General features: G+C 33.6%; 1 protein-coding gene across 1 annotated transcript in view; it reads right to left on the minus strand.

Annotated features, from left to right (window-relative positions):
- LOC149785838 (A disintegrin and metalloproteinase with thrombospondin motifs 16-like) overlaps window positions 1–12,432 on the minus strand; it is a 172,387-nt gene that overhangs the window by 19,832 nt on the left and 140,123 nt on the right. Inside the window, exons 16-19 of the mRNA XM_089931138.1 lie at window positions 10,807–10,930; window positions 9,934–10,181; window positions 7,166–7,304; window positions 4,429–4,555 (exon numbers count right to left, since the gene is read on the minus strand). Of these exons, the coding sequence (XP_089787264.1) occupies window positions 4,429–4,555; window positions 7,166–7,304; window positions 9,934–10,181; window positions 10,807–10,930 (638 nt within the window). The remainder of the gene's footprint in view (window positions 1–4,428; window positions 4,556–7,165; window positions 7,305–9,933; window positions 10,182–10,806; window positions 10,931–12,432) is intronic.

Genomic DNA, 12,432 nt, shown 5'->3' on the forward strand with positions numbered 1-12,432 from the left:
CTTTGGGATTTCAATTTATCTCTTTCTTTTATGGTATCTAAAATCTCAATTGTGATCCAATCATGTTGTTGGCACATTTAACTCTACCAGATTTTACAGTGGCATTTCTACTGACAGAAACAGATTGGACCAAGTACTTAAAACATTATCTATGTCTTCAAAAAATACTGATGGGAAGATAACAACAAGAAGTGGACAGGTAAGGTCTTTGCAAAGTCCCAAAGTGCAGTGGACAAAATGGACAGAGACTGTCACAAAGTCATCAGTGGTGCCCCTACGACCAGCCAGTTTACAGAAGAAATGAATGAATGAAACGAAAACACCAGTCTCACTGGGCTAAAAACAAATAATAGTGTGACATTTTGGGTGTTTATTTTTATATCCCACACCAATCTCACTAGGCAACAATCTATGTAGAATGTGACATTTTGTTATGTGTATTTTTCTGCATTGTTTGTAAGTTAGTTTTATTTTTATTTTTATTTTTTATTTCCTTATTTTCTAATGTAAAAAATGTATGTTGGACTTACCCTTGTCCAAAATCAAGTTTATTTTCTATCTGACCTGAATTGCTGATTTTTTTTATTTTATTCTGTAAACATCTAATACAAGCTAAAATATTCTCTTTGTGTTTGGGTTAATATTAGGATCATTATTAATAGAAGTAAATATGTTTATTTTGGTCTGGATCTAGGTTACTGGAATTTCCCTACAATTTATCTGGTGTATCTGACATAGTCCAGGTTATATATTATAACTTTAGTAACAGACTTTCTAATAATAACTAACATTTTATTATGTAAACAATAGGAACTTTCTAGAGAGTTTTTTCCATTAGAATTTTTTTATATATAGAAAATGTTTATTGTGACCTGAGGTCAAGGGGAAGACTATATAATCTTGTTACTGGAAAGATTATTCATTCATGCTTTAAGATCTAGCAGAATCAGTTCTGTATTATTGTAGTGTCCAGAAGTTCATTTGGGCTGGAAATTATTTCTTCAAATTACAGTCTGACCCCGCTATAACATGCTCCGTTATAACACGAATTCAGATATAATATGGTTGTGGCATGGCTCCCGAAATTTTATATACATGTATTTTTCTCATACATGAAAAAGAAAAATACTTTCTTAAAAGTATGAAACAAAAATGTAAAAAGTTTATTATCATTTTGGGGAGATCACACATGAATAATACAAGATGATCATGGTGTGGCCACTGAAATTTTATATGTATTTTTCTTGTACATGAAAAAGCTTGTTCTTCTTAAAACTGAAAAATAACATGTAAAAAGTTTATTCTGGGATCACAGAGGGCTTTGCCAATGTCACAAACTGCGATCTTATTTTCCTCATTGGCAGCAAAATATACCATCTGGCAATTTTTTTTATTGGCAACAGCACTGCGGTTTAAACTTGTATATACAACTGTTGGTTTGGAGTGGAGAAATTCAAAGGCCCCATGAAAGGAAGCCGCAAACTTGATATAAAATGCACTGAAATTTATCTATTGTTACATAAAGAATCTCTTTGTCCATATTGACAAACCATCTTAACAGTGCATTGTTATATCATAATCTGCTTACGTTGACACTGAGCATGAGTACTGTATGTTGTGAGATATCCGCTTTTGTTATTGTTGACATTTCTGGTAGCGGAGATCAACCAGCCGCTCGCTAGTAATTAACATATTTACATAGACTGACATTTGTGTGTGGATGGTAAGTAAAATTCCTCTTCTTTTCACTCAGAATTAAATCCTTCAGAACACTCACATTTTCTGTAATAATCCCTGTCATCAGACTAGAACACCTGCATCTCTATTGTCCATTGACCCGTTGTTAAATTTCTGATGCATGTGTGGAAGGCTGCATCACTCCACTACCACAAATGTTATTTTAAAAAAAACCATCTTACTTGTTGGTCTATTCAATAAGCAGGGAGAAACAGTAACTACAATCAACCAAACGACGGCCTAATCCTTTTTTAAAAATGTACCCAGATAAAATAGTTTACTGAAATTTCAAAGAAAAGATATTACCTTTGAAGCACCGACTGTCATGAAAATGTACTAAGCAAATGGAAAAAAAATCAGTCTCATTCATGCAATACAACTGTTTGATATTGCCGCCACAATAAGAAACAGGCATTTCTTTGGTTCTTCAAAGCTGTTCTTTAGTGGTGACTTCAAAACCCATGCACCTTTCATCAAAGAAAGCCAACTACAATCTTCAATAAAAACAAAGAACTTTTCTTCAAAGGAAGTCAGTATCAAACTTAAATAAAAGCAATGGAATCTGATTAATTTTTTCATTTTCCAATGTGACTGGAACAAGTTTAATGTGCTGTGAAATTTTCCTCTTTGCTGGGAAAAGGTTAATGCTTACGAACGCTACCAATGGTGGCTTAAAATGCAAACTAACTTTTACCGACTTAGGACGTACTGAAAAGCAAATGTGCTTCATCATTCATTACGTGATTGGGCTATGTTTATCTACTGAATTCAAACCTATGTGACCTGTGACAAAATTATTGAATATTTTAAATCTGTGTGTGTGCATATTTTAGATGGAATTACTTGTGGATTCAATGTATGTGATGAGATTCGCAGGTGATTACATGGTGTTGATACTCAATTCATGCTATACATTAGACATGTATATATAAACAGTACACACATATATGTATCAATCCGTGGTTCTCTGAATAAAGTAAAATATTAAATATGCATTCTCTAATTTCACTAAAGGTGTAGTTCCCATTTAATATGCATCGATTTAAGATGGTAACTGTGCCAATGAAGCATGTATTTTACCGCCCGCATTTATTACCAACACCCAACCCCTGTGCAAAGTTTTTGGGGTACATGCATCATTTTCTTCAGCTAACTGACCTGGCTGCTTATAACACAGTTCGGTCTATAACACAGTCAGGTTCTATGGCTCACAACTACCACGTTATAGCGGGGTCACACTTTATTTAATTCAGTGGGTTTTTTCTCTTGAAATACAGCGCTCAGAAAAAAATAATATTCTTGGGCAGAGACATTCACTGGAATTTATATGAATTCAAACCAAGAATAATATTACTGTGTTTCAACAAAAGACTATTGGTATGACAACACAATACAGGCTGCCACAAACATCAACTCCTTCAGCATTGGATTTAATTTGGATTTCCATTAAAGTTTATTCAGAACTTTAAATTATTAGGACTTGTGTCTGTAATTCTAGGATTATTTTGGAATTTAATTCTCAATACTTTTTTTGTTCTCATTTTCACTTTGTATTCTAGAGAAAAAAATTATTTGTTGAATCTTACAAAACTTGTTGATATTCATTCTTTTCTGTTACTGTTTTTAAGAACAAAAATCTTAACACATTTTCGTTGCTCATTTTTACATCCCATACCAATCTCATTTTTCTATTATGTTTTACACTCTCCGTTACAGATCACTGCCATCTCACCTCTTTCTGTGTGGGTTCGAGTCTCTAATTCGGCTAATGTGGGTATGTGAGAAAGCTAGCCAGTAGCTTCTCGTGGGTTGGTGGTTCTTTCCGGGTTTCTTCCCGGGTTCATCCTCCACCATTAATACTGGCTGCCATGTATAGCCTATCTTGTGCTGAAAAATGGTGTTAAAACCTACAACAACAACTATCATGTTTTAAAGCAAAATCTATACAAATAGTTCTGCATCATGGGGAGAGAGTAGTTTACTAAAAAGTCACCAAAAAAAACTTGCTGGCCAATCTCTTTTGGTGAATTTTGCATACAACTTCCATCAGAAGTAAATCCATAGTGAAGGTAAGGGTGGGTGGAGGACAGAGCCTACATGCCTCTTCTGCCCGCCTCCTGAGCGTAAAACAACCAGGGTTTTTGCTAGAGCAAGTTTTCATTAGAATTATGTGATTAAAATTATGCCCTGGAAATGTTTAAAATGTAGGTGGCATTGCCCCTGGGACCCCTCTAGGGTGAATTGTTCTTCAGACCCCTCACCTACTTGTTTACCCCCCCCCACCTCCAAACAATATTTCTGGATCTGCTGCTGCTCAGATCCTGAATTTGAAAATCAACAATCACTGCTAGAGTTACTTCTGTGATAAAAACTATGACACATAACAACAATAAAATTACCCACATATCATAAAAGACATGATGAAATTTGATCACTCTTTAGAGGCATTTTTTCCATCTTGAAAAGTACCCTCATATAGTTTCAACAGATTTTGTTTGACTTGTTTCTACAAAAGGATTCCTCTGGCCTGCAGGTCTTTTTTTCGGCCGATGATTATAGAACAAGTCAGTTATATAATTACTGTATTATTATTATAACATATCATATGTATTGCCCAATTTCGGGCCAAATTGGACCACCCTGCACTAGATCACCATTAGGAAACATGGATAAGTTAAAAGATATTCAAACCTTGGTTTACATGGCTGTATGTTACAGCTAAACACCCCAATGCCAGGCTTTTGTTTGATGTCACAGTATCTGGTGTCCACTTCTTCTCCATGGCTTCTGTAGCAATGAGCTGTCACCACCTGCTCACCTGTACAGAAGACATAAAAAGTTACCAATTAATTGTTAAAATTACCACTCTCTCCTCTTGTATGGCAATATCCTTCTGGAAAAAAAATTTAACAGATGAATAGCTTGTCAACAGGAGTGTACTAGGGAGCTGACATGCCAGGTACTCACCCCCATACTGAAATAGTGACCCAGGGGTGGAAATGCAAAATCTGTAATACATATGATGTATCTTCCAGCTCTGACTGCTAAGGTGGCCTAGTGGTTAGCGCATCTGCCTGAGATGCGGGAGGTCGTGGGTTCGATCCCCAGCTAACAGCTGCCTCGCTAGGCGCTCAGCATTAAGAGGTTAGTGTTAGGAATGGTCAGCCTGTTGTCAGGATAATGTGAATGGTGGGACATCATGCTACATGTCTGCAACACGATGCCCCAGTGCTAGGCATCACTATAAGCTGCCACACTGCAGACATTGTAGCAATATGACTAAAAAATTGTTATAGCTACACAAAAAATCCTAAACATACACATACTCTTCCAGCTACGATGGCATATAAAATGTCATTTTATTTAAAAATGTGTACATGTGACCTTTGACCCTCTCACAGGGACTTTAGGGGTGAGAGCTAAGGCTGAATCCCTCTTGTCCCATGGGCAGCATAACTACAAAGTTTTGTGAATTTCCACCAAGTGTTCAGCATGGGGATAACAACTTTTTACTGCAGTGTAGGTAAAAGTGGCTTTTAAACAGGAATGTCTAGTTTTATTGAGAGGGGCCTAACTAATAAAGAATTATTGCACAAGGAGAATAGTCATACCAATGCATTTCTGACCTGAATTTTATTATTGTCTTTCTGGAATGAAAAAGCATACAATTTTCTTGTAGCTATACCAACTTACAAGCATAATGAAAACCTGCCCTTAAATCCATTTGTCTCTTAATTTAATAAGAGATATATTTTATTCAGTTGTTGAATTTTATTTTAAATAACTTAAACAAGATTAAAGAAAAATTCAAGAAGCTTTTCAACAAATTCAAGATTTTTTAAATAATAAAACCAACTTTTCAAAATTCAAAGAGTTTGCAAGGTAATTTCTCAAATACAAGTATTTTTGCAAGGTTGTATGAAGCATCAGTGACAGCAAGCATCATAATTTAAGTGACATCTCATGCAGCATGGATGAGGTGATTATTTAAATGACATCTCATGCAGCTTGGATGAGGTGATTATTTAAAAGACATCTCATGCAGCTTGGGTTGGTTGATTATTTAAATGACATCTCATGCAGTTTGGATAGGGTGATTATTTAAATGACATCTCATGCAGTTTGGGTGGGGTGATTATTTAAATGACATCTCATGCAGTTTGGATAGGGTGATTATTGAAATGACATCTCATGCAGTTTGGGTTGGAGTGATTATTTAAAAGACATCTCATGCAGCTTGGGTTGGTTGATTATTTAAATGACATCTCATGCAGTTTGGATGAGGTGATTATTGAAATGACATCTCATGCAGTTTGGGTTGGAGTGATTATTTAAAAGACATCTCATGCAGCTTGGGTTGGTTGATTATTTAAATGACATCTCATGCAGTTTGGATAGGGTGATTATTTAAATGACATCTCATGCAGTTTGGATAGGGTGATTATTTAAATGACATCTCATGCAGTTTGGGTGAGGTGATTATTTAAATGACATCTCATGCAGTTTGGATGAAGTGATTATTTAAATGACATCACATGCAGCTTGGGTGATGTGATTATTTAAATGACATCTCATGCAGCTTGGGTTGGTTTGATTATTTAAATGACATCTCATGCAGTTTGGATGATGTGATTATTGAAATGACATCTCATGCAGTTTGGGTGGGGTGATTATTTAAATGACATCTCATGCAGTTTGGATAGGGTGATTATTTAAATGAAATCTCATGCAGTTTGGGTGAGGTGATTATTTAAATGACATCTCATGCAGTTTGGATGAAGTGATTATTTAAATGACATCTCATGCAGCTTGGCTGGGGTGATTATTTAAATGACATCTTTTGGGTGGGGTGACTATTTTAAGCCAGATTGTGTCCTACACACCCCACATTTAACTGTGCCAATAGATGTTGATACTCATAATTAGAGGTAGCAAAATAAAAGCATATAGAAGTGAAAACAGTAAAGCTCTACATTGAGCTTATTGTGAAATGGATGCTATTAATGAAGTTAAATGCCAGAAAATTACAAAAATGATCTTTTACTTGGTATAGCTTACAAAAAAGATTGACCACTGAAATGAAATGGAAAGATCATTCAAACTAGTGAAACAGCGCAAGCAAAGGTAGTATTTGGTTACTTAGTGAATATGGTGCCAATCCCTCTATCCAAGGGGACACCACTCTCACCTGACTTCCATCTCAACAAGCAGATAAATTATTAGCATTTTTTTAAATTGCATATTAAAAAAAACATGTAAACGATATGCTGAAAAAAAATTAACTTGGGAGGGCTGGATTTGTGAGACAGTGGCTCAACTCGTGTTTATTTAACACATCTAAAAAAGAAGATTGTTGTGAATTCACAATAGTTTTTGCAAGCCTCTTTATTCTACAGTATCTAAATGATCAGAAATGTGGCCCATATACCTCCTGCACAGGCCTTGCTACACTCTGTCACTATAACACTCCAGGTATAGTTGTGCTGTGGTATGGGTGGGATGTGGTTCTCCTGACGAGGGACAGAGAAGCTGTACTCTATACCTGGATTCTCTGCTTGGATCAACACCTACAATCCAAGAAATCAAAAAGGGTTTTAGTTGAGGATGCATTAGTTCTTGACGCCAATTTCTGATTCATTGATTTTGATGTTCAATATTGTTATTAAGGTCCATGATGTCACAAAATAATGGGATTTACAGAATGGTCAAAATCATTAAAACAACAGGCATCATCAAGAAATTTCACAGCTATGTTCATCAACCATTTCTCAGCATATCTACAGTATGAAGGCATTATGATTCATTATTTATCTGCACTTGGGCATTAGAAGGTGAGCTAAATTGATTTATGCCAAATCTGGAAGTTCAAGAGTATCACACGGTCAGACTTCAGAACTTTTTTACTCTGTAAATGTGCTAACATATGATCCTGGAATTTCATAATGTTAGATGACATATCTGTGATTTTATCCTGCAAAAATCTTCCAGATCTCAGTGATATGGGAATCTTGTAAGATTTTGTAACATTAGGGACATTATCACTAATTGATGAATATAAAATGTTAGAATCAGTCTGGAGTCAAGAGCTAAGGATTCTGCATTTAACATGATATAAAACAATCATGGAGACTGGTTTTCTGCTTGATAAGCTACCTTAACCTGCCTGAGGATCGTTATTTGCATATATTCATTTTATTTGGGGAACATGATTAGAGTTTATTCTAAACATTTAAGGAAAGGGGGAAGAGAATTTCCACCTCCATGCGAAACTATACTCTACTGGCCAAAAACACTTTCCAGGAATCAAAGATGAAAACTACTCTTCTCTTTAACTGTTGAGAGCTGAAACCATCGCTGATATTCTGTAGCAATAACAAGATTTTCAAGACACTGGCTACAGCAGCAACATTGAAGGTAAGATAGGCACTGTTTTCATTTAGGACCAACTAGATAACATGTGAAGTCTTTCGATGAAAACCCTGTATCGATATGCTTATGCAATGAAGAAGTGCAGCTATAAAAAGATTTCAATATGGCCATCATTTCAGCCATATTAGGTGTTAAGATTTGCATGATTTTTAGGACCAGCTAGATATTATACAAAGACTTTTGGACAAAACATTAATGTTCGTTATCACCATTCATTTAAGAGGAATAGTAATAACAGTATTTTCAAGCTGGCCAACCATGGCAGCCATATTGGACATCAGATTAACAACATATCATCAGAAGTTTCGCTGGTGAAAATATGATTTTCTGTTCAAGAGTTGCAGTAACAAGAATTTCAAGATGGGTGCCATGGCAACCAATGTCCAGGTGTCAGATTGGCAGCAGTTTGATATAGGACCAAGCTGACATAAGAAGTCTTTTAGACTTATGCCCTGAATTGATGCCAGCCTGCTGGGTAATAAGCTACTGAAATTAACCTATGTATTGTCTTAACTTTCTGCGACTTTTGTCACAGCAAAGCTGAAAACAAATTTTGTCTACCTTTTACAGTCTTTCTTTTTTACTCTTCAAAATAGCCTAGAAATTTGAAATGAAACTGACCACAAAAACAAGCCTACCATCTGATTCATTTAACACTTTGCTCTCAGCCTTGAAAATTGTGATAGTGTCTATACTCACATATACATCAGATCTACTGCAAACTGCAGAGACACAGATCTGTCATTGCATGATGCACCAGCAAATCTGGGTCAATTGCACTTTGTTTGGACTAATAAGTAGAAGGAACAGCATATATCCAGATCTGCTAGTGCATTATGCAGTGGCAGATGTGGGTTTATGTTGTTTGCAGTTGGATCCAACTTATATGCAAGCATATATAGTATATTAATGTATGCAAGCATATATAGTATATTAATGTATGCAAGTATATATAGTATATTAATGTATGCAAGCATATATATATATATATATATATATATATATATATATATATATATATATATATATATATATATATATACTTGTTTGCTACAGAAAGCTTATTTCATCTCTGATATTTTATGTCATATCTAATGGTAGAATGGAACTAATATATCCTTTTAATTATCAATACTGAATTTAAACATTTGAATTTTAAATTTGAAACATTTGAATTTTGAATTTTAAATTTGAAACATTTGAATTTTAAATTTAAACATTTGAATTTTAAATTTGAAACATTTGAATTTTAAATTTAAATATTTGAATTTTAAATTTGAAACATTTGAATTTTAAATTTGAAACATTTAAATTTTAAATTTGAAACACTTGAATTTTAAATTTAAATATTCAAATTTTAAAGTCATATAATATAGATCATCAGAAACAAATTTGAATTTTAAATTTGAAACATCTGAATTTGAAATTTAAACATTTGAATTTTAAAGTCATGTAATATAGATCATCGGAAACAAATTCTCATCATCTACAAATATATTTACAATAAAAAGAAAATGCCTACCTGAGAAGAAAGCCAGCTCCTAACAAAAACTAATAATAATAAATGATTAATGCATTATGTAACAAGGTTTAAATTTGAAGGGTATAGAAATGTGGATTATTTGTGTATTACATATTGCTTTTTGTAATGAATGTTGTGCCAAAGGTTAATCAACTCTAGTACATTAATTTTTCTTTCATTAAAATGAGGAACAACAATGAGACCACTTTAAGATATGAATGAGACCAAAAACATTCACTATGTACCTCCAATACCAAGTCCTCCTGAAGTGGACCCTCAGCCTTCAGTGACTCTGGTTTGTTGTAACTTCTTCTGTACACAAACTTGGTGCCTCCAATTCTGTAGACCCCCTCCCAGCTCAAATGCCAGTTGCCATTCAGGTAGTATTTTCCATAGATGTCCCGCAAAACAAGGTAGTTGTTAGGAGAGACAGCTAATTCCTGGATTTCTATATTGTGGGCTCCTTTGGGAATCACAACCACAGGAAAATAAGCTAAAAGCAGAGTTACAAAACCTAATGACTTTCCAAAAATTCAAAATCTAACTTTCTATTATTTCTTCAGATGCATTCAATGGAAAAATGAATATCTCTCAGTGAAAATCTAATACTTCTTTCTAAAGAGGATTCAATGATTCATATTCTTTATATTTAATTCTTGAATCGACCTAAAACATTTAATTAATCCTTTCTTTTACTTGTCCTTAAAAAATAAATTAAAACAGATCTCCTCATTTATCAAGTACATTAATAAAAGAACACATTTTTTGTATCAGGTACATTAATAAAAGAATACATTTTGTATCAGGTACATTAATAAAAAAATACATTTTGTATCAGGTACAATAATAAAAGAATACATTCTGTATTAGGGGAAATAATAATAGAAGAATACATTTTGCATCAGATACATTAATAAAAGAATACATTTTGTATCAAATACTTTAATAAAAGAATACATTTTGTATCAGGTACATTAATAAAAGAATACATTTTGTGTCAGGTACATTAATAAAAGAATACATTTTGTATCAAATACTTTAATAAAAGAATACATTTTGTATCAGGTACATTAATAAAAGAATACATTTTGTATCAGGTACATTAATAAAAGACTTACTATTTTTCTTTGGCTGTGATGTGAATGTGCTCCTTACTACTTCGCAAGTGGAGTTATCTCCCATACATACCCCACACCTGTCTTGATTTGAGCCTGAACCAACAATTAAGTCACAACCAATGGGCTGTAATATTATACATGAGATTCACTGAATGATGCTGACATTATAGCTAATGGTGTGACAATGAATCAAAATAATCAGAAATTGCTTATAAAAGCCAATTAACCTAACTTTCAATTATAATTTTCCCTAAAAATAGATTAATAAAATGTTCTTCTGCAGAAAAGTTTGCTGTTATGCCTTTAGTACCAATGTTTTCACTTCATGCAACACACAGTGATGTTTATTTGATAAATGTTAGACCATATAAGATATACTTTAATTGGTCATCAATTTTGAGTAATAGCCACTCACAGATTTTCTTACACAACCTGATGACAATGACAATTCAAATGTGTTTCAAACAAAACTATGACCATTTAATATTGCATATTATTATATGCTCATTTTTTATTTTTTTTACAGCATACATTCATTTATGTTGTTTCTTGTAGTGTATTTTGTTTATAAGCCTTAGGTAGAATAAGAAAATGAGCATATAATAAAAAGGTTACTGCATTTGTATGGGAAAATATGAACTCGTTTTGTTGGATGGATATACTGCACTCCCAAGGTCATGCAGTATTCCATCCAAAAAACTCGTTCATATTTTCCCATACAAATGCAGTAACCTATAAGAATAAAATGCTAATGATTCAAAATTTAATCCTTTAATAATGTGTTATTAAATTAAGAAATCTCCCTGAAAATGGTACATTAAGTTGTTGCTGAATCATTATTAGCCACAAAGCCAATACCATGGTGTATATACTTTTTGTATTTCTTTTGCTGCATGGAGATCCTAGAAATGTTAAATTCAAATGATGAAATCCATGTGCATACATTACACTGTGTGTACATTACACTGTGTACATTACACTGTGTGTCCATTACACTGTGTACATTCCTGAGGTTCAGAATAGCCTGAAAATTTAAAATAAGCATACCTCAACATGCCTTTGAAGATAAGTAATTAATATAGTGCAAATTTAATTTGTAATCAATTGATTTAATTATTTTTTTACCATATGTAAAGTTAAGTTGCAGAATCATAAGATTAGGAGAAAAGCCATCTAGGTCCATAACTCTTCTCAATGAAATTAAAAAGACCCTTGTTTTCATACACACACATACATGCATGCCTCCATGAATCTATTCATCAATCCATCCATCCATGAATAAATTACCTACCCCTGTAGGATTAATCAACAAACCCATAAAGCACTTCCACTTTATAAGAAAATGTAATTTCAAAGGAGGGACAGGAAGTATGTTGTGGCTTTTTATAAGGAATCCTCATTAAAGAAATGCAGTTTGCTGAAATACATGTCTATTGCACTCTTTATTATAAATCTTTTTTTTTTCAGAACCTGTACCATCAGAGTCCAATAAATAAATAAATAAAATAAGAACAGGATAAAAACTATGGGAAAGACCTGCACTTTGTGCCCCACCCCAATGTCTCTGAGCCACATTCAGAAATCAAATCCTTATTGGTCTTTTAGTCTGCCTCCTAAATCATTATA

This window comes from Sinohyriopsis cumingii, chromosome 13 (assembly GCF_028554795.1).
Source record: "Sinohyriopsis cumingii isolate HCF-2022 chromosome 13, ASM2855479v2, whole genome shotgun sequence".
NCBI classification, from domain to species: domain Eukaryota; kingdom Metazoa; phylum Mollusca; class Bivalvia; order Unionida; family Unionidae; genus Sinohyriopsis; species Sinohyriopsis cumingii.